The sequence below is a fragment of the Terrapene carolina genome, unplaced genomic scaffold (assembly GCF_002925995.2).
Source record: "Terrapene carolina triunguis isolate 2854851 unplaced genomic scaffold, T_m_triunguis-2.0 Scaffold96, whole genome shotgun sequence".
Classification (NCBI taxonomy): domain Eukaryota; kingdom Metazoa; phylum Chordata; order Testudines; family Emydidae; genus Terrapene; species Terrapene triunguis.
In genome coordinates, this window is record NW_020664447.1 from 35928306 (window position 1) to 35951313 (window position 23008).

Consider the following 23008-nt stretch of genomic DNA (forward strand, 5'->3'; position numbering starts at 1 on the left):
GAAGAAAAAACTTGTAGGGTTCCTGTACACAAACTGTTATCACTATGTGCATTTAGATAAACATTTTCCCCCAATAGGAAGCAGCTATCCTGCAGCTGTCCCATTCTCCTCTCCCACAACAAAACCAACGTCAGCTCCTTGCAAATTGGTTAATTTGCCTCTGAAGTTGAGCCAGCTACTCTCATGTCCCCATATCCCAATTAAAAACTGTTTGGAAATATACTTTGCAATTTAAATATTATATATAGCTTGTAATTTTGTAACAAATTGAAACTTCCAAAAATAATCATACAGGAGGGCTCAGGTCAGCATGACCTTGCCATATATGATTTTTATAGAAACATATTTTCCATATTAAAAAATCTTGTGATGCCTTTCAAATATATCCAACACAACAGAAGAAAACTGAATAAAACCTGGGCGAGCACCTAAACTTGTGTATGTGCACATATCTATATAATATACAATGGTATGTGTGAGCGAGTGATGTTTGGCATGAATGGGGTTTTGCATGCCATCTTTATTCATGGATTTGTACGAATGATAAAAAGCCTCTATCCCTACCTTCTAGATGCCCTGCCCACTGTCACATGTTGCATGTAGATTATAAGGCGCCAGTGAGATGTTTTCCCAGAAAAACAATCTGCACAGTGAGGGCCTGATCCAGTTGCAGTGAAGTCACTGGGAATCTTCCCGTTGGTTTCAGTGGGTGTTGGATGAGGCCCTAAATGTTAATTCACTTCAAAAAATTACAGCAATATTATTTGGCACTAGTGAAAGGTGCCAGAGTGACCCCTGGAGAAGGAAGTTGTTCCAAAGAGTGACCCTGGAGTCCTCCGTCCAGTGAGCAGTACCTCCTACTTGTCTCAGGGAAACTCCTAGAAGGCCTCTTCTACATTAGCGAACTTCATAGTCAGAATTCACTATCAGTGATGCCATGATGGATGCTGAAGTATAGCTAGGATTCTGGTGTTTTCATCACCGTGTTTGTTTCTCAGGGGCTGGCTTGCTTTCTTCCTCAACTGTGTCAGGGAGATCTCAGGGACCGGCACTGGTCCATAGACTGGTCACTGAGAAACACTGCTCTAGAAGACATGGTGGTAAAATTAATACTGTAGTCCTGCCTACATCTGGGCTTTCGCCAACAGTGGAGAGTGATGGCTACACAATTTGCTAGTTTAGATAGCCTTGGGTGAGAGTCTCCATGGTCCGTTCAGTCCTTGGAAGTCTCAGTAAAAAGACAACAAGGAGCCAATTGCTAAACTCAGGGTTGTGAGTTCAATCCTTGAGGGGGCCACTTAGGGATCTGGGGCAAAATCAGTACTTGGTCCTGCTAGTGAAGGCAGGGGGCTGGACTCGATGACCTTTCAAGGTCCCTTCCAGTTCTAGGAGATAGGATAGGATATCTCCAATTAGTGCCAATTATGATGGTGTTTGCTGTGACGTGGATGCCTGTGTGCCATGAACTAAACAAAGGCTGCCAAATTTATTTCACTGGGTAGGTCTACAAAGCAAAAACAACAACAAAAACCCAAAACCTTGTGGAAGCAAGTCTCGGAGCCCAGGTCAACTGACTTGGTCTCACAGGGCTAAAAATAGCTGTGAGGCTGTTCAGCTCGGGTTGGAGCCCAGGCTCTGAGACCCTCCCATGTCACCAGGTTTCAGAGTCCAGGCCTAAACAGCTACGCTGCTATTTTTAGCCCCCCAGCATGAGTCCAAATTGGTTGACCAGGGCTCTAAGAGTTGCTGCTGTGAGGGTTTTTTGCTGTGTAGATGTACCCATAACCCATTAAACACCCATCAGATGGTAGTGTTTATCAATCAGCTCTGTTTTCTATTAGGAGTTCCCTGGGCCATCTATTCCCCCACATTTCTTTTGTTAGTATACTGGGCAAAGAGAAAACGTTTTTAAATGCCACTGGTATAATGCAAGCATAGGTATGTGTATATGAATGTACATTTGTGCACTGCATATACATGCACAGTGATGTATACTCACAGTACTGTATATATGTCAACTAAGGCTATGGCTGATTAAAAGAAAAGTGATTAATTTATAACAAGTTGTTGTGCGGGGCCAAAAAAAGCATTGGTATTTATTTATTTTTTTCAAAGGACACTTTGAGTATTGCAAAACTGGCACTAAAAGGACTCCAGAGAATTTGTGCACTGAGGAAGCTTTGGGGATTTGGACAGAAAAATGTCTGGAATGCACTTCTCTTCAATGGAGTTTTTTCTTTTGGTTATTAAATAAAGTGAATTAATCAAAAATGAGGTGATCATAGGCTTGAAATTCTGGCTCTCTTGTTTGCTTCATCGAACTAAATTAATTACCCTCTCACCCGCCGGCCCAGGTGTAAATTGCTGTCAGGCAGGGACCTTGAGTAAGCTGGCCCCTTGTGATGTAATTGATTTGTTAAGAAGCCCACAGGCCTCTTACTGAATGACTCCTCTGTCTGCATACAGCTTAGGAACAGTCACAATTTTTTTTTTTTTAAGATGTGAAATCTGTCAGCAAAGTGAAGTCAGCTTAAATATCAGCTGAGACTTGAGCCCTTTCAGTTGTGTTGATTTTATCCCCCCTCCCCCCTTGCCAATCAAGTTTCTTTCTGGTTGAGTCAGACTTGCACATAGTTAAAGCTCTTATATTAAACCTCATTTGTGTGGATTCATGTGTGACAAAGTTCAAGTGTCTCTTGTTCACAGCCCTAAGGAGGGTCTGAAATGTTTGGGACGGAGGACATCTATGGTCTCTTGGAACCTCTTTCATTGACTGCTATGTTACAATTCTAAATCACGGTCAGTTGGTCTCTGGTAACGGAAGCAATCTGTGCCCAAATAACTATTCAGAACTGCCAGACTAATTCTATGAGTGGCACCTCCTGCCCCCCAAAAGAGCAGACAGTTGTGTAATGCAATGTGTCCCAACTGACTATCAAAATGTCTGCAAGTTCAGGTTGAGACACTTCCTGTCAGGGTTCTGAGTTAGTTTCTTTACTGAAAACTTGAAGTGTCCCCTGGGCATGGGAAAGGATTTTAGGCAATGTGGCCTATTAAAGTGACCTGCAAAAGCGGGTATGGAAGAGGGGAGCATTTGTCCCCTTCATTTTGTATCATCATGATACATATTTTAAGAAAATCCAGAGAGTTTATTGGGGTATTCTCTATATATTTTTTTTTTTTTTTAACTTTAAGAATGTTAAGTCTTGTCTTCCACTTTTTTCTAGATTCCTTAGGTGAATAGAGAACTTGAAGCAACAATTTTCTCAGCCCTCAGGTCAAAAGCCAGATGGACGTATCTGAGGTCTTCCAACAAACAGAATTTTTCTCTCAACCGTTTCAGTTAAATAGTTGTTAACGTTATAGGTTTGTAAAGTGTGTGGCTGGTCCATATAGAGGACAGCAGCCTACTACATCTGCCAGCTAAATGAGTTTGTCCTCTAACTCATGTGATAGAAGCCTGACCTTTGGAGCAGAAGGTTCCAGATTCCTGGATGACTCTAGGGGACGTTTCCAAATGGTCTGTTCCCTAGTGCATATCACCTGTTTTATCTGTTCCCTCATGGATGATGCTAACAAGGAGGCCCTTTTTCTGTCTAGTAGGATGGAGAGGGACAAGGCCCTTTCTCTGGTCTCCCAGGATATGCTGTGTGGGGAAAGGGAAGCCTAGGTGCCCTCTCCGTTCCCCAGGACATACTGGGGAGTAAGGAAGCAATAGCACGCTCTTTCCATGCCCCAGGGGTGATGGTGTTGGCCCTCCTCTCTGTTCTCCCAGGGTATGCAGTAGATGCACTCTGTCTAGGACATACTGAAAGCAGGAGCAGCCTATCCATTTTGATGGCCAGAGTGGAAAATGTGTTTGGTGCACCCCTTCACAAGTGGCTGACTGTCATTATTAGGAGGAGGATTTCAGGTCCGGAATGTAACACTGATCCCTGTGAGTGCTGGGAAACTCCTTTCGAATATTGGAGTTTCCTAGGGAAGGAAGTGAGATCTAGCATTCTCAGGTCTGACTAGCATCCTGAACGCTGAGGTCTGAAAGTTGCCCTGAAGCCATGTTTTGTTGCAAAGGGTGATGTTTGTTTGTTTTTCCTTCTTTTCCAGAGAAAGTTCACTCATGTGACCAGGAGAGACAGAGTGCCTTGGAGGAGGCCAGGCAGAACCCCCGTGAGGGTATTGTCATCCCAGAGTGTGCTCCTGGCGGGCTGTACAAACCTGTGCAATGTCATCAGTCCACAGGGTACTGCTGGTGTGTCCTGGTGGACACGGGGCGCCCCTTGCCTGGTACTTCTACCCGGTGAGAGCAACTTGCTTTGAACCTGGCTTGTAAGGTGGAGCATGAAATAACTATGAAGGAGAGAACACCAGTTCAGAGAAAACAAGGGAACCAAAGAACCCAGGAATTGCCATACCAGAGTTATGCAGTTTAGGTTTCTGTTTACAACAGTAGATAATGCTCCAGTCAGCAACCAATGCAATTGGGCCTGAGTTGGGTGCTTAAGCCTCCTTGTCTAAATGACTATTCATGTTTTCTTAATATTTTCCCCTCTCCCTGGACCCAGTCTCTTCTACAGCCGAATAGACTAACTAGTATCACATATTTTTGTTATGTGCACTGAACTTGTCAGGGCTTAACTATAGGGCAAGGGGAAAGGACAAATCGAACAGAACACACACACAATTAAACTCAGAAGTACAGCTACACTATGAAGGATCTCCCTATCTCTATCACACACTGTGCTTTTCTAGTCTTTACCATTAGTTCAGCACAGGGAGCACCTTTAGATTAGTGAATGAAGCACGGGGGTGGAAATTGGGAAACCTTAGTTCTGTTCCTGGCTGTGCCACTGACTAACTGTCAAGTCACTTCACCTCTCTCTGCTTCAGTTTCTCCATCTGTAAAATGGGGTTAATGAGAGCCGAAAAGCTCTGGGAGACTTAGGGATGAAAAGTGCTATAGGAGTGCTAAGTATTATTACTTGCAGGGTGAGAGGCAGAGGAAGAGGAAACACACGTACAGAATGTGTGTGTTTGCCCACGTGAATGCACACTTTTTTAATCCCACTGATGGATACTGTACTTGAAGTGGAGAAGAATGCATCTTTCACTCCAGTTGTGTGCACTGGACTCAGTGAAGCAGAGAGGAAAGGACCTGTATTATAGCATATATAGTAGCACCCATCAAACTTAGGGATTTGTCAAGGCTTTCATTATCACTCACTGTTTTCACATGCTCTTAATGTTCTGACAAATGCAGCCTTCTGGCTGAAATATGCCATGTTCACTCCAAGTTCTTTTTTTGCAGAATCCAGTAACCTAAGTGAGAGTTAATGTAAATGTGAAGTAAACAGCCACTTCCTATATAAACTACACTTGAAGACTCTTTTTTGCTCACACACAGCTCAAATACAGCTGAATTTTACAACTTGAAATGCTCAGAATGGCTGGTCCTCTCTGAGGACTGGGCCTGGTTTTTATCTGCAAAGAAAAGAACACCACCAATGAGTTCTAGACACTTGGAAACTTGGTTTTCCTGAGTGATGGTAGCAGTGGCTTAGGTTGAAGTTAGCAACACTGATACTAACTATCACACTAAGGGCTCAGTTGCATTGGATAGGCACGTGTCTGCATCATGGAGGAGCAGAGCCCCCACGGGAGGAAATTCAGGAGCCCTTTACTGCACAGGGGGAGCGTTACTGCTGCCCATCCTTCAGGGTGGTACAGCATGCTTCTCTTTTTTTCTGCCCAGCCAGCAAAGATGGCCAATGCAGAGGAGAAATGGCCCTGCAGCCTCCTCATACCTGCTCTCTTTGAGCTGGCTTGTAGACCTGGAGCGTTAGAAGAAAACAGTCCCTGTGTTCAGAGGCACACAAGCCGCAGGCCTGTTATCTCTGGCCACTGACTGGGTGGTACAACAGGGAAGAAAGTGGCTTGCATTATCCCCACTCTTGTGTATCCATGTAGTGGCCAGGAATAGTCTGACCCTACGTTGTCATGACTAGTACTGCTCTAGAAAGCTCTCGGAGAACTGCATGTGCAGTCAGATTTCAATACAGAAACAGATTCTTTATTGAAATCTTTATGCTCCTGGGCATCATAAAGCTCTCCAGGTGGGATCCTGTGTGCCGCACAACTTGAAAGCTCCACAGGAACAAATTGTGGGGCTAGCAAGCTTGGATAACTAGCCTCTGTGAGTTTGAACCTGGCTCTGTCAGCAGTAGTGAGTCTGTGGACACAGCTGCGGTAGAGAAGGGCAGAGAGAGGTAGCTATTTGAGACTTTTTGAAGAGAGGGAACCGAACTTGAACTGTTTGAACTGGCAGCTAGTATAGCTCCTGGAGATGCTCTTATTGGTCTGCTCTATTTAATAGACAAGCTGCTGCATGCTGAAATGTGTACTCTGCAGGTGGTCATCTGAATCAAGGCAAGGTACAATGCATTGCCCTCCCCCCATCTCAAGGTTGCAGAATGCCTGGCTTGCTGTACTTAGCTCACATCTAAGAGAAATGAGCATGACCTCCTGGCCAGCTAAAGTTCAAAAGATTATCTTGGCCATCTAGGCAACCGCTGATAGTGAACAGTTCTTGAGGACCCCAAGGGTTGACCGCTCTCTGATAACCAAAGGGAAGAGGCCTGGGATAGAAGGCAAAATTACATTCATGCTGATTCCTCTAAGTGCTCCCCTCTTCCTACAAGCATCACACTGGTCATATGCAGATTGAACCTGAGACAATTTATTTCTCACCGGGATTCCTGTTTTTTGTTTTTTTCCTCTGCACTGAGCCGATGAGGTGAGACTGAAATGTTCGCCAACGTCTTAATGACAACCTCATGTGTCTGAACCTCCTTCCCCTCTTCCTTTTCCAGCTATGAGACCCCGGTGTGTGAAAGTGATGCCAGATCGAAGAGCACAGAGATTGACGATCCATTCAAGGACCGAGAGCTTCCAGGTTAGAGTGGAGCAGACATCAGTCTGTCATTAATGTGGGTTACGTGAGAGAAAGGGAAAGTCCATGCATTGTTTAGGAGAATGGGGATTTACTGTATGTTTATGTTTTAGCATGGGTTTTCGTGCTGATTTTGTGTGTGTGTGTGTGTGTGTGTGTGTGTGTGTTATGGTCTACACCTTTTGGCGTCCATTCCAAGCAATGTACTAGAGGCACTACTGGTTTACAGAGGGTAGGGTGACCAGACAGCAAGTGTGAAAAATCAGGACGGGGGGTGGGGAGTAATAGGAGCCTATATAAGAAAAAGACCCAAAAATCGGGACTGTCCCTATAAAATCAGGACATCTGGTCACCCTAACAGAGTGGGATGTAAAAGCCTAAAATTTTCCTATGGGCTGGCTTGTCGCCTGCCTTCCCTCCCCTTCCTGGTGTATGTCTGCCATTTGAAAACAAAATACTGACACAGCAAAGCAGTATCTCTGAAAGAAAAATGGTATCCGTCTCTTGCTCAATGAGACTGTGGGAACCAGCAGGTTCAAGCTTGAGAGAGGTCATCTTTGAACCTTTGTCTGGACAGGGCCACTTTTCTCTAATCAGTGACACTTTCACAGCTTCAGCACCTACCTTTTGGCAGCCACCGCAGGTATCCGGTGACATAGTTGGCAATGACTGGCTGACCAACAACCAGTCCCTTGCTACTAATGCAGACAAAGGACAGTAGTGCTCCTGGTGTATGCTGATGCTTTGACCAATGCTGGCTGCTCAGTTAAGCTGGGCTGAATCCCTCCTTTCCAGCCTGCAGGTCCAGGTCTTCCCTTATCCCTGCCTGCTACAGGGCTCAGCTTGGTCGGTAGCTGCTCCTGGCCAACCAATCCCAGAATCTCACCTCTTTCCTTACAACTCAGAATGGTCCCCTCCCTGGAGTAGAAGGTGAAAATTGCATGCACCTCCTGGGGGATTGATTGTGTGTGTGTGTGAGAAGTGGTTCCTCACCATTTGAGGGCAGAGGATGAAAACGGCTTTCTCATCCACCTTTGTGTGCTCTAGTTGCTGCCTCCTTCCCTGCCCTTTGGGGAGAGAGGGTAAAAATTGGTCCCTTCCCTTCATTTGTATGGAGCTTGGACGTGGGGCAGAAATTGCAGGGTTGCCCCAACCTAGTGTGTGTGTATGCAAGAAAATAGCTGGGTGTATGGCTGTGCACACAGGAAAATACAGCTGTCTGAGAACAGAAGAATCATTGCTGCAGAGACCGCAGGTGGCAGAGGGGGGAGGGGGGGAGAGAGAGAGAGAGAGGGGCAAGTAGAAGTAATGAGCTGAGAGGGAAATGTTCATAGAATAGGAGGAGGAGGCAGAGAGAAACTGGGAAAGGGAGAAGGAGAAATTGAAATAACACAATTAAGAAAGGAGAGAACAAAACCTAGAGCACTAGGAGTTAGAGGGCAAAAAGGAAATAAAAGAACAACTTGCTCGTTAACCTTGTTGGAGAACTAGAATAAAGAAATTAATGCTGAAAAAGACAAGAAAAGATTTAAGATTCAGTAGAAGGAAAAAGAAAAGAGAAGTGGAGTGATAGAAAAGCTAAGGCAGGATAAATGTAAAGGAGGCATAGTCGCTTTCAAAAATCAGTTTATCAGAAGTGTAATGCCTAAATACGTGCACACAAATTGGGTAGTATGCTGGAATAAGGCTATGTCTACACTACAGACCTTACAGTGGCACAGCCCTACCACTACAGCTGCACCTCTGTAAGGTCTCCGATGTAACTGTTCTATGCTAACGGGAAAGACCTCTCCTGTCTGCATAATTTAAACCAGGAGCAACTCCTGCCGACATAGCGCTGTCCACGCTGGCGCTTTGTTGGTGAAACTTATGTTAGTCAGGGAGGGTCCAGTCTCCCATTACCCAGTATATCCTGGGTAATCAGGAAGAGGACCTTATCCCACTCTCTGCATTACAGAAAGAGGTTCTCCTCACCGGCATGTTCCAATGGACACATTGTATGGAAGTGGCATCTCAAGATGTCATGGACTTGAAGAAGAATCATTGCCTCATAAGTAACAGGTCACAGGGCCGGCTCTAGGTTTTTGCCACCCCAAGCTCCGAGAGGGGAAACCCCAAAAAAAAAAAAAAAACCACGAGTGGCCGGAATGCCGCCCCTGGAAATGTGCCTCCCCAAGCACGTGCTTGCTTTGCTGGTGCCTAGAGCTGGTCCTGACAGGTTATAATGGTTCTGAAACATAGAACCTATTTTCAAGGATGTTTCCTCAATGAGGGAAGCAAATGAATCAGTTCTGCAATCTATTAACGAAGGGGTGAGGTAGAGGATCTCTGCCCCAAATACTTAGTGGGGCTTGAGGAGAGAGTCCCTGCCTGGGCTTTTCATGGAGCATCAAGGAAAAGGGGTTTGGGGAGGGACGGATGGCCCCTGCCTAAGCCCCACCCTCAATTAATGTAGGTGGCCACTCGTAGTGCCCCCCATCTCTCAAACTCCCAGGTACAATTAATTTGGGCTGCTTGTCCTCCCCCGTAGGATTTTGGCTGCTATCCACTCCCTGTCTCCCAGGCACCCTGTTGTGTGCGCTCCCCACAGAGCTGTCCTCCCAGCTGCTGTTACTCTGCCTCCTGCTCCTCTCTCACCCTTCTAAGGAACAGAAAGAAGGTGCCCAATTGCTCAGAGACCAACCTTATTTTCCCAAAAGGGAGGGAGAGAGGTTGGGAGGAGGGAGTGGAGCCTTCCAGCCTATAAAGAGCCCAGTAGCTCGGGGCCTGCTTCACTTCTTGCTCTCCATCCTTTTTGCTTCTGGCCTCCTTCCCTGGAACCTTCTCTCTGCTCCTTGTGGAAGGGGAGGGGTCTAGAGCTTCCAGAAAAGAGCATCTCTTCTTCCTTTGCCCCAGCCCCAGCTACTGCTCCCTGTCCTTTGGGACACTGCTTGAGAATGCGGCGCAGCAGGACAGGTGGCAGAAACCACTGTAATGGGGAGGGTACTGCATACTGTGGCACAGATGCGGTGTGGTCTCAATGGCAGATTCTGCTAATGTGAATCCCCTGCAGCTTCCCCTTTCTTCCTCCCCAGTTGTATTGGGCAACTCCGTCAGCTAGATGCTTGGGTGTATTCACTTGCACTACGGTTATTGTCGTTGCTGCTCAGGAACCCCCCAGAGGGTTGTTGATCCCAGCTGCAAACTGAGAACTGCTGTGGTTCTTGTTCATTTGTGACTCCATTTATAGACTCATAGACTTTATGGCCAGAAGGGACCATCATGACCATCTAGTCTGACCTCCTGCACAATGCAGGCCACAGAACCTCACCCACCCACTCCTGTAATAGCTGAGTTACTGAAGTCCTCACATCCTGATTTAAAGACTTCAAGTTACAGAGAATCCACCATTTACACTAATTTAAACCTGCAAATGACCTGTGCTCCATGCTCCAGACACCTGGGAAAAAAATTCTCTGTAGTAACTGAGAGCCCTCCCCATCTAATGTCCCATCACCAGCCATTGGGGATATTTTGCTACAAACAGTCAGAGATCGGTTACGTGACATTGTAGGCAGTCTCATCATGCCATCCCATTTGATTCAGGCTGGAGATTTCTATCACATAGTCAGTGTATTAACTGGGCTTAGGTATGATGAGCCATTCGTGATCCACACAGTCACATCAAAAGAGTGAGGGAAGGAGAGGAGAGCTATAGGATATTCTGTTACTTTCCCATTCCCATTTGCTCCCCCTGCTGAGTAATACTCCCAAGTCAAACATGAGTGAGAATCTTCCCAATTACTCTTAATTGTCTGAGGGATGCCTTTATTGGAGGACTCGGTGAGGTTGTCCAAAGGGTCACCCCATCCTTTGCCACCTACATTACTGCAGCCACTACATTAATTGCCCCCTCATAAAAAATCCTGCAGATACCAAGGGGAGAGAAACTTACACACCCACACACGTGTGTACACACACACATACTATGCTATACAAATCATGTCATGGCTGCTTCCACAAGAACCAGAAGAAAGAAGGAAGGAGAATTTGTCATTTGCTATCTGCAAGCAATTCTGCTAGTCCCAGCAGAGGGTGAGATGCTGAGACCCCTGGGAGATGACTTCTAGCAAATGTTTTTCCAACCTTCTCATTTCTGCAACAAAAAGCTCTTTTGAGTGGTCTACTCCTGCTGCCATAGCAGCTTACCCTTTACGTTGCTGACATTTTCTGGACTGCCTGCCAAATGAGTGCTAAGGGGCGGGTGAGTGTGTTTAATATACATGATATGGGGAGATGCTAGTGACTGTTTTCCTTAGGTTGGGTATGGCAGAAAATTGAGCCTGCCTTAACAAAGGAGGAATTTAGTTATAATAATTTGCAAGTCACTTTCAGCTGTCAGAGTGATTGTGGTAAGTTTCTAGATCTTTGTCATGGGTCGTGTGTGTGCGTGTATGGGAACGCAGAAAATGTTGACAATGGTGCTCTGTGTGTGGGAGGCTGTCCTCCTGGCAGGGGTTACTGGGAGCATGCCAGGAATCAGCAGTGAACGCTGATTCTGCTCAACAGGGGAAGTTGGTGATCTGAGGCCATTACTAGACCCCAGAGGAGTCACCCAGTGAAGTGAGGAAGAAGGTAGACAACTGGGGGCACCAACCAGGAAAGAAGTGAACAGTAGTATTCATGCAAAACACAGTCAGATCTGGAGGTGGCTGGAATTAGCGAAGTACATGTGAGAGGCTAAAAGCTGCTCAAGGATTCTTCTACCTTTGATTAGAGACTTATTAAAGGTGCCATATTCGACCTTACAGAGACTATGCTATCTCCCCATTGAAGAAGGTTGAATCAGGGTAGGAGACTGACTTTCTGTGTTCTCAAGATACTCTTCCTCTTCACATTTTGCAGGCTGCCCAGAAGGGAAGAAAGTAGAATTTATTACCAGCTTATTAGATGCTCTGACTACGGACATGGTACAGGCCATTAACTCAGCTGCACCTGCTGGAGGTGGGAGGTGAGTCTGGAAAGCGTTCAGACGTGAATGAGACAGCTACAGATTTCTGGAGGTGTGTCAAGTGGGGTGGGGGTTTCTTGCTCTGAACTAGAGATCATTCGAATTCTACTGGATACAAGGAGAACTATTGCCACAGCTCCAAACTCTGTTTTGTCACTGTAACCCTGACCACTTGCCCCTGCAAGGTCAGCACATCCCATTTACAGTGTTTAATGAGAGCTCAATAGGAGGAAGTCACTTTGTCTTTCATCCTCTGGTGCATTAAGAGAGGCCTAATAAAATTCAGATCTGTTTATGGAGGCTCTGTGGACTAGTGGCTATAACGGGACTGAGAATCCGAATTCTTGTGTTGCCAACTCTTGCAATTTCATCTGGGGCTAGAGGCCCTCTGGCTATGATGTGAGAGGCTCCAGCCCTCTTGCAAATTTCAGCCATGCCCGGAGGCGCTGGAACAATTTTTATAGTGGGGTGCTGAGATCCATTGAGCTAAACTGTAAACCTTGTATATAAAGGAAACAACTTTAAGCTGGGGGTGTGGCAGCCCCACCAGTACCCCTAGTTCCAGCACCTATGGGGAAAACCCCTCTGACTGCCTTCGCCATGTCCCCACTTCTTGGGGAAGAGCAGCCAATCAAGCTGCTGTAGGAGGTAAGCAGAGTTCTCCCCCTTCCCTTTGGAGACACGAGGCATTCTTGGGTGGGAGAGGGGTAAGAAGGAGCAGCCGACACCATTCTCACAGGAGGGGAAGGAGAGGAGGGAGCAGAAACACCCCAGCAGCTCTGCTCCCCCTCCCCCCCCGAACAATGAGCCATTCTGCTCTTAGCTCCTCTCTCTCTCTGGAAAGGGGGAGAAGGGACCCTACTGTAGTCCCCCCTCCCCAGACCTGGGAGAGAGGGTTGAAGAATCCCTGGAGCTGCAGGAGGAGCAGAGGTGGTGCTGGGGGCAAAGGCAGAACTGAAGTGGGGCGTTGGGAGATGCCTAGTGAATTGCTGGGCTGGGAGAGGGGCAGATGTGGGGCTGGTTGGGGGGACACAATGAATTAACTGGAATGTTGGGCTTTGGGGAGAAGCTGGGAGCTCTGTGCCGGCAGGCTGGCAGTGAGGCCTCCTGCAGCTGATGTCAACATCACCTCACTGTGTACATTTGGGAGAGCTGGCTACACCGTTTAAATTGCCATGTACACATTGGGGGTTGGCAGGGGGAGTTCAAACCTCAAAAGACAGGCCAACCCCCCCCCCCAATGCAATCTTTTAAATAAATCTCATGATATGTTGAGGGGTGGCTTATGATTCCTGAACTTCTGGGGTTGGCATCACGGGGTTCTGTTTCCAGCTCTTCCACGGATGGTGTGTGAGATGTCAGGCAGCCTTTTAACTTCTTCATGCCTCTGGTTGCACATCTGTAAAGTGGGATAACAACACTGTCCTACCGCACAGAAATGTTGTGAGGATTAATATGTTGGTGTTAGTGAAGTCTTGGTGTATAGAAAGGCAAAGGATTATTATTCTGGTTTATGTATGATCTGCTGGATAACACTGAAGTGTTTAATGCCAGCAGAAAGTGCAGGTTGAAGTATTTAGAGGTGTGCAGGACAGACATGCACATATGTGTGTGTTTTATTTAGGGCAGTCACGCTGGCATACCCTATTGCTCCAGAGAAAGTGAGAGCCATGCATGTGTTTGATGTTGGAGGGTCAATGTGCAAATGTCCCCGACTTTCATCTTTGAAGATACTGAAGGGAGCAGAATGGTCTCTAATTGCCTGACATAAATATTTGTTTCTGAGGGTTTCACCTTATGCCCAGTTATACCAGTATTGGTAGTTGTGCATCAATATCTAGTTAAAGTCCACTGAATCACCGTGGTGGCTGAGGGCCTATGAACTGAATACTGTACAGTCCATCAGGTACCAATATGCCTGGCATATCAGAATGCATACAAACAGAATGAAAAACGTTTGTACAGTAGTATAAGTTAAATACGCTAGAGTGGAAACAATCTGTCCCTTCCTAGATATAAGCATTCCAAATGCCAATTTTGGGAAATTTGCATGGTACAAAAACAGTGGATGTGGGTAAAGGAAAGCCCTCGAGAATATTTCATATTTATTTAGCATCCCTTTTGGATTTCTCTGTCAGCACTCTTGCAAATAAAGTTGACCACAAAGCAGTATTGTAGGAAGGAGAGATGTCCAGAAGGACCAACTACCTTTCTAAAAACCTTGCAAGCTTACTTCCTAAGTCCTCAAAGTGTTGTGTATTTCTAACCTTTTAATGGGGCCCTTCTGGCAGCATCCTTCACTATCTTGCTTTTCACAATCTTCATGTTGATTTATTTCAAGCTACAGTGTCAACAGCCCGTGCGCAAGGGGAAAAAGAAACCTTTCAACAGCCCTCTCCAAGCGAGGCAAATTGCTCCACCACCCAAATATTTTGCATGCCTGCAGCCATAATTAAATGCAAGAAACTCCTCTGGCGTAAACTTCCACATGCACCAGGCCATCTCCAAAGGGAGTGCGTCCAACTTTTCCATTGTACCACACCATTCTGGTGACATATATCTTGCAGAGAAAGCATCTTAGGAATCAGAGACTTTGAAATAAATAATATATTGGTACAATTTTTATTTTGGATCTCTGAGTCTGCAGAGTTAGTGCTGCAGTCCCACTGTACAGTCGTCCCGGGGTGGGGGAAATTCTAGTACACTTCAGAAATTTCTAAAAATGACCTCAAATTGTTCTTTTATTCTCTCTAATATTTTATCTACAAGATCCAACTTCTCACCAGTGCTAGAAACGAAATGTTTGTCCTAGTAGAAAGAGGTGTTCCTAACTCTCAAAGGCTAAAACACTCATTATTAGCCCTGACAATTTGTGACATGTTCAGTTTATGAGATACTGGACCAAAACCTTGCCACTGTGCCCATAATAAATGTTAATTTTGCACTTCTCTGACCAGGCAGGGCACATCTGAGAGGAAAGAAGAAAAATATGGTGGGTCTGTTTGTTTATTTTTTTTAATGTCAGCTGAGGTGATCAAAGTTGTGAGACAAATTGCATTTACTGTGTGGCCATCACCACCCATATTATAACTATAGCAGCCAGAATCACTCCAACTAAGCTTGCGCAACAGTTTCCATTCTAACACCCTTTTCTGCTTTCTCATAACTTTACGACACTTTCATCTTTCAGGCTGAAATTTCCAGTGCTTGCTGTCTGCCCAAATAGGCTGTCACTGCCACCCCACTTTTATTTTATTTTTTTAAGTTTGAGCAAAAATAGCCAATGGTCTGAAGCAAATGTAAAATCATTGCTGATAACATTTCTGGATGACACAAAGATTCGCAGAATGGTACATGATCATGAGGATAGGGCAGTCATATTGAGTAGAGCTGGGCAGGAAATAGTTTTCTCATCCCGCTGAAATGTTTGAGATTTCAAAAATGTTCCTGTTCGGTATCAGGACCAAACCAAGACCTTTTGAAGTTTTTTGATGTAAAAAGAGACAGAAAGCTAAAAGGTCTGTTTTGGAATACCCAATAGCCCAATGGTTAGGGCACTTGCATGGGATTCTGGAGATCCAGGTTTAAGTCCCAACTCTGCCTGATTCAGACCAAGGATGTGAATCTTGATCTCCCACATCCCGGGTGAGTACCCTGACTACTGGGCTGTTGGCTATTCGGAGGGTGGGATCATCTCTCCATCCTAGACCTGAGAAACTTTTCCCAATGGAAGCTACATGAAAACTGGTGTATGTTCCCTCAAAAAGTTTTGGTTTCAGGGAATTGGCATTTTCCAAGGAAAAACTGTTTCATTGAAAATTTCCTGATCAACTCTCTATTAGTCATTTGTAGCAGCCCAGAAGTGAATTATGCAAAAGAAATTGTCAAATAAAATCTTTAAAAATAGGTTTTGTAGTTTATTTTGTTATCCCTGGTTTTTAAGGTTCGTTTGTATTTATTATTTCAGGCTTCCCAAGGCCTTGGGGCAGGGCCTTCCCTTCAAATATCTATTTTTTATCACTTGTAAAGCTGCTTGAGAAGCTTGCCAGTGATCACCATCTTCCCCCAGACTTCCCTTCCATGCCATGCTGTAGACTTCCCCTCCTTACCATTCTGAATTAAAGTGCAGATTGATGAGGTGGTTGTTTTTCACTTACCTAAACAACAGTATCTGCTTTGTAGAAGGATGCTGAGAAGGCTGGAGGGCCCAAAATACGGCAGCCCTTTCTGTCCCCCAGCTGCACAACAGAGAAGATGTCATCCTTGCCCTTTTCAAATGGATCCCTGATACAGAAGAGACCACTAGTCTCTAAAACTATCACCAGTCTTGTTTCAATGTCTTCAGAAGCTTCACCTATAATGGGATTGAACCTAGGTATTTATACTGCACCCACAACCATAGACCCAGACAGGAATCTGAATTTATAATTCACCCAACCTTCCTATCACCATTGGGGTGGAGTAAAACAGCATGCTTGGAATCTGGGCTCACTTCTGGAGGTCATCTTACAGCAGTAAGCCAGAGGTAGAGCACCAGGCGGCAGTGCAGCCATGTAATTACTGCCCACCAGCTACTTTCTGGGGAGGGCTGGCTGAGCTACTTCACTTTTGAGAAAGAGACTAAAGTCTTTGCCCTGGTTTAGTCTTAATCTGTCTTGGCCCCTTCTCTACCCCCACTTGCAGAGGAAAGAAAAACGGAGGCTACCTCTGGAAGCCATTCAGCTTTTATAGCATCGTTCCCTTGAACACATTTTGTTTCCTCCTCATTGAGAACTGTTTATTTGCTGCTGTTAGGCAGCATGCGGTGCACAAGACATTGTTTGGGGTTTTTCTTTTTTAATGGCTCCACAAAAACAGTGGCTATTTTCCTCACCATTCTTCTCTGGTGAAATAATGATTTGAAATTGAAAGCTGCTGGTCCTGACCCCTTGATTTTTCATCACAGTTTTTCTTTCTCCCTCGCTCTGCTCCTCTTTTCACAGATGCAGAATGTGAACCCACTAGTGTTGCATCAAACCTGCAATTTGGAGTTTGAAATGAGGCAAAACGAGTTTGCCTATTCCTTCTTAATGGATTTGTGGCATTTGCCTGCTGCAGTATTGAATAGTGCCTTAAAACAATGTGAAAACAGTTTTAAAAAATGCAGTGAATAAAATACGTGAGGCAAGATCACATAAACAGACACAGCAAAATTGCCCAAGACTTTTTCAAATAAATAAATGCGTCTTGCATTAAATCAATTCAAATTGATTTGGATCTTGAGTTGGATCTTGTTCCTAGTGATTGGGGTCCACATCATATAAACCACTGTCACACTTGGCACTAATTGTTCCCTTCGCCGGCAGTCTCAGCTGAGAGACCAAGGACTAAATGGGCCATGAAGACTGAACTGTGGTCTCACTCAAGAGCCCTCTGGGATAAGGCTGAGGCACAGTGCTTGGGAGAAAGTGGTAGGGAAGTTTGTATTGCTGCTGCCCGGGTGATCCCTGATCGGTGGATACAGAAAGGATGTCTGTCATTAGGGCTGTCCATCTGCTACCTTTCAGTGGTGTGCAAATTCTTTGTCTGTTTATGCCTCTCCCAAACCAGTGCTAGTCCATGAAACTTAATTATAGAGGGAGGAGTTTTGAAACCTGTGATCAGAGGATCATTTACCCAGGGTACCTAGCCTACTCTAGAAATAAGCCTTCCAGACCAGGAATCTGCTTCTCCTTGTCATAGGAGGCAAAATACGTTACAGGTTGTCATAAACGGAGAAAGGGATGTGGCCGGGCAAAAGGCACTTAGTCATTAACAAGAGCATCCCGGCTGTTTGGGGGCCTGTGTATTTTGTTTTCTAGGTTCTCTGAGCCGGATCCCAGCCACACGCTGGAGGAGCGGGTGGTACATTGGTACTTCAGCCAGCTGGACAACAATAGCAGCAGTGATATCAACAAGCGGGAGATGAAGCCCTTTAAGCGGTACGTGAAGAAGAAAGCCAAGCCCAAGAAATGTGCTCGACGCTTCGCCGACTACTGTGACCTCAACAAGGACAAGTCTATCTCGCTGCAGGAGCTGAAGGGGTGCTTGGGAGTCAGCAAGGAAGGAGGTGAGCCATTTTCCTTTCAGAACTGGAGCAACAAGGCAGCCAGCTGTGCTGAGTTAAAACAAAATCAGCAACATGGCATTGAAGGTTTGAGCTGCTCAGCTTACAGGCAAAAAGATGGGCGCAGCTAGCAGCCAGCCCTGCAAACGCCCTTCATTCTTGTTGTTTTATTATTTGTTTTGTGATGGCGCTTAAGGGAAGGAAGGGGCATAGCCAGTGGGGTTCACCACAGGAAATTCTGTAGGTCTAACATGCTGTGTAGGGGCATACGTGCCCCTTGGCTACAATTACTGCTCCTGGGCCAAGCCATTGGGATGTGTGTGCATGTGCACATGCCTTTCTCCCAGTCAGCCGGGTCTTTGATGCCACATGCAAAACTCATTTGCAACAGATTAGCACTGGGTGGTTGCATTTGGTTGTTAGCACCTTAATATTACTGTTATATCTTCTATGTGCATTACAAACTTTAATTAATGCAAGCCTGTAACGTTGCTGGTCCACAGTGCTAAAGCAACCGGCTTCCCTAGTTTAATGGAAGCTTTTCCCTGCTCCCCAGTAATTTGCCGTGGAATAATATACAATAATAGTAACTGTATTCCTTAATTTTATTACCTTCTTCCACTAAGATTAATGTGAAAAATCAGTATTAGAGCTATCTGGCTTTAGAATGTTTCAAAGAGTTCCACAGGATGACTGTGTGTTGTGTGAAGAAATACTTCCTTATGTTTTGTTTTAAACCTGCTGCCTGTTAATTTCATTGGGTGACCCCTAGTTCTTGTGTTATGAGAAGGAATAAATAACACTTCATTATTTATTTTCTCCACGGCAGTCATGATTTTACCTCTATCATATCTCTCCCTTAATGGTCTCTTTTTCCAAGCTGAAAAGTCCCACACATATTAATCTCTTATATGGAAGCTGTTCCATACCCCTGATCATTTTTGTTGCCCTTTTCTGAACCTTTTCCAATTCCAATATATCTTTTCTTGAGATAAGGTGTCCAGATATGAACACAGTATTCAAGATGTGGGTGTACCATGGACTTACATAGAGGCAATATGATATTTTCTGATGTATCTATCCCTTTCCTAATGGTTCCTAGCACTCTGTTAGCATGCACAAGTAGGATGGGGGAGTCTTTTTGGGGGGAAAGGGGTGGAGGCACAATACTGAGCATTTGAGAGTGACATGGAGGATATTATAGAGGGGGGGGATCCTGGGACACAGAATCTTCCTTTGACGTTTCTTCTCTCTTCTGTGTGGTTAAAGAGATGGCATTAAACAACCAATTAAAGAAGCAAAGAGTCTGTGAAGGATTGAAGGGCAGGTTGGCTCTGCCTCTCTCCTTTGTAGTCTTCCCACTTTAAAAATAGCCAGTAGCTCGTCCCTCACCCCACTCCACCTTTCCCTGCCACTGTGTCTGCACTCGAGCCGGAAAGTGTCAATCCCAGCTTGAGGAGACATACCCACACTAGCTCTGATTGAGCTAGCCCACTAAAATTAGAAGTGTAGCCTCCATGGCACCAGGAGCTTGCCACCCTGAGTACATACCTATGGGCTCAGACGGGATCGTACTCAGGGCTGCTAGCCTCTCACGCACTTATGGTAGAAAGATCGCTCGGGGCTAAGGAGTGGAGTTGTCTGCCCGCCATATTAGATCTTCAGTATCAATTTACCTGGAGTTTTCCCACTTGTGTTTTTAAAGATAAGCAGGTTTAAATGAATGTCACTATCAGCAGTCTGGCTCTGCAATACCAAGTTTGAATGCAAAGGGCTTTCTCTAGCATCTCCTTGTTCATGTGCAAATTCTGCCTGGCCTAAGAGGAGGAGTAGACAATCTCTGTAAAAGCAGTTACCTGTTTAAGATCAGGAGGGGAAATAAAACCTTTGAGAGTTACTGAAGTGTAGCCTTCAGTTTGTTTTCAACCATATTCAAACGGTACAGTTGCAATAACACAGACTCGCAGAGAAATTTTTGAAATTCCCACGGAAGGTCAAACTGCCATGGGAGAGCAGGCTTGGCTTCTGAGTTCTTGCTCATCAGACTCACATGCAATGGTGGAGGCGTTGCTTTGGGGTGCACAAGGTGCCTTACTATATTATAGAATGAACAGTGCCTTGGTGGGTCTGAAAAGCTATTCTGTCGTGTGATTTCCACTAGTGAGAGTTCAGGGGTAAGCAGGTGTATGACAATGCTTTAAATTCATGTGTGTGTTGGTGGGAGGAATAGGAAGGGTGCTTGCTTCTGTAGGACACCCAAAATATTCAGAGGAAAAAAGATAGCACTTCAGAGAGCCAAACCCACTGCAGTTAATTGTGGTTTCAAGCAGTACTGAGCAATACCCTCTAGAGGCCTCTGCAGGAGGTGTCAGCCAGTTGGTGACACCCAGATCTATATTAAAAACAACAAGGAGTCTGGTGGCACCTTAAAGACTAACCGATTTATTTGGTCATAAGCTTTTGTGGGTAAAAAACAACAACACTTCTTCAGATGCAGATCTGTATGTGTGTCTAAGCTAAAAGAAGGAGAAACTCATAGAGATCCTGAATTTTTATTGCCAGGATCCTGAGCAGGGTCCCAGTTAGCTATGGAAGAATCTACCTTTTGACAACAGAGCTCAGCTTTTTTTTCTTCTACACTCTGACCCACAGGCAATGAAATAAGTTAGCTAGAACTTCTCTGACCTTGCTAGGACAGGTGGCTGGCACGAAACTGGCGTTCTGGGGGGCTTTAAATAACTTAACATATTTATTCAGTTCCTCTTATTAATGATTTAAATAATCCAGCAGGTTTGTATTGTGGGTTCTAATTTAAACTCCACTATCTCCCTGACTCTCTCTTTCTCCATTCTCTTCCGCATTCTACTGCTTGTGCCTCTGTCTCCACAGTTCTCCTGTGGCTCCCTCCCTCCATCCTTCTAAGTGTCCCCTTGTCCTTCTCCTGCACAGTCAGGACCAGATTTTCAAATGCTGGCATCCATTTGTGTGTGTGCAAATAATCAAAGCATACAGTTTTTTGCACATCCAGTTTAAATCACATAGACGTCAAAGTCCCTGAATTGTGCACGTCTGTCTCCAGCCCAGCATGGAAATGGGAAGCTCACTTGCTGATTCTGGCAGGAAATAGTTGTGCTGGGTTTCCTCAGATTTCCAGACGGTGACCAAAATTATCAAATATGGGTGCCTAAAAGCCAAATGTAGGCACCTATATGGAAATGGACTCACTTTCAGGTATGCTGTGCTCCTGCAGGTCCCACTGAATTCCCACTGAGAGTTGCAATGCTCAGTAGCTTTGAAAATCAGGCCACACCTCTCTAGGTGCCTGGGTATAGATATAGGTATCCAAGTGTGAACATTTTGGCCTAACTTTGTAGACACCAGACATTCAGATAAGTTTGGGCCATCCAGTCTATCTGAGCACCTTATAAAACTGTCCATTTCTCTTAGTGGCCTTTAGAGAACGCTGAGTGTTTTTCTTCTGTCCTGTTTTCCCGTAGTAGGAAGAAGTCTCAGGAACCTCATACCACTAAATATCTTTCAGTTCTTAATCCTCTCCCCCCTACTCAGGAGCAGGCAGAGAAGTTTAATTCTGGGATTTGGGGCTTCTTACCCAAACTGAACCTTTGGATTTCATGAGAGTCCCACATCACAATCTAAGATCTTAAATTGGATTAAAATGTAGATATTAAAAGTCTAACTCTAAGAGATGATGCAGGCCAGGACTGAGATGCACTGGCGGAGATAGGTGTGTGTAAAGTATAAGGGAATTTTGCACAGAGCCTGCCTATATTACTGCACCCAGCTGCAGTCAGCAATAGTCCTTCATTGTCATTAGCAGAGCAATCATTGCTTTTTCCTAAAATTTATCTCCAAAATTCAGAAGAATCAAAAACTGTTCACAGTGATAAGCAAATAATGTTCTTGGATTTTGCAGGTAGTGCTAGCAGTTTCCCCCATGGAAAAAGACAAGGCATTAACCCTTTCAGTAAGTATTTTATCTCTTATTTTTGTTTCCTTTTTCTTCTGTAGCACTCACATACCTCAAAATTCATGGCCAAATTCATGGGTCCCTCCCCATTTTCTTGCCTGACATCTGTCCAATGAGCTGACCTTGCAGTACAGTACTTCCCAGTACATACTGAGAGTAGCTAAGGCATGGAATTTGGAATCAGGGGACTGAGAGTTTCATTCCCCACCCTCCCAGTCAACATGTGTGAGTTTGGGTAACTTTTTAACTTGAGCATTAGTTTTCCAAACAGGGTAATAATATCCACTGTTTATAAAGTAGGTTATTAAGGAACCTTGATTTTACTTCAGGCCTTACTCTGCGGTGCTTCCTATTCAAATATATTTAAAATTTCCAAATGCCACAAATTGCATTTCAAAAGCCAGTTGAAGGACCTGGTAAATCTTATGTTGCCCACATAATAAACAAGCACATGATTCTTTTAAAGAATTAAGAAATGCAAATTTCTCACAAATTTGGTTGGTAAACGTAACTGTGTAGATGAATTAAGAGCTAGCTAACTGACTATTTTCTGAGATCTGTTAATGTGGAATAGAGCTGTTTCTAATGTGGTTCCATAAGGATTAGTAGGACTGATGCTATTCGACATTTATCAATGACCTGGAAGTAAATCACTTTTGATTTAAAATGTGGCTGACCCAAAGATTGGCAGAGTGGCAAATAATGATGAGGACAGGACAGTCATACAGAGCAATCTGGATTGCTTAGGAAGCTGGGCCCATTCAAACAAAATTCTTTTTAATACATCTGCAAGATCATACATCTAGTAACAAGGAATGTAGGCCATAGCCAGGGCTGGCTCCAGGCACCAGCCCACCAAGCTGGTGCTTGGGGCGGCACCTGGAGGGGGGCGGCGCGGCGCTCCGGCCCCCGGGGAGAGTGGGGCCACGGCCGGGCTCGCCGCCCTCCCCCTGGCGCTCTGGCCGCACTCCCCCCCGCGCCCTCCCCCCGGCCGCCGGG

At 45.1% G+C, this 23008-nt stretch overlaps 1 protein-coding gene across 3 annotated transcripts in view; it reads left to right on the top strand.

Moving 5' to 3' along the window:
• The window catches only part of SMOC1 (SPARC related modular calcium binding 1), a 184529-nt gene that overhangs the window by 154448 nt on the left and 7073 nt on the right, over positions 1 to 23008 (top strand). For all 3 annotated transcript variants that reach the window (XM_026651224.1, XM_026651225.1, XM_026651226.1), the window contains exons 8-12: positions 4105 to 4297; positions 6867 to 6949; positions 11831 to 11936; positions 17777 to 18024; positions 21956 to 22006. In XM_026651224.1, coding sequence (XP_026507009.1) covers positions 4105 to 4297; positions 6867 to 6949; positions 11831 to 11936; positions 17777 to 18024; positions 21956 to 22006 — 681 coding nt within the window. The remainder of the gene's footprint in view (positions 1 to 4104; positions 4298 to 6866; positions 6950 to 11830; positions 11937 to 17776; positions 18025 to 21955; positions 22007 to 23008) is intronic.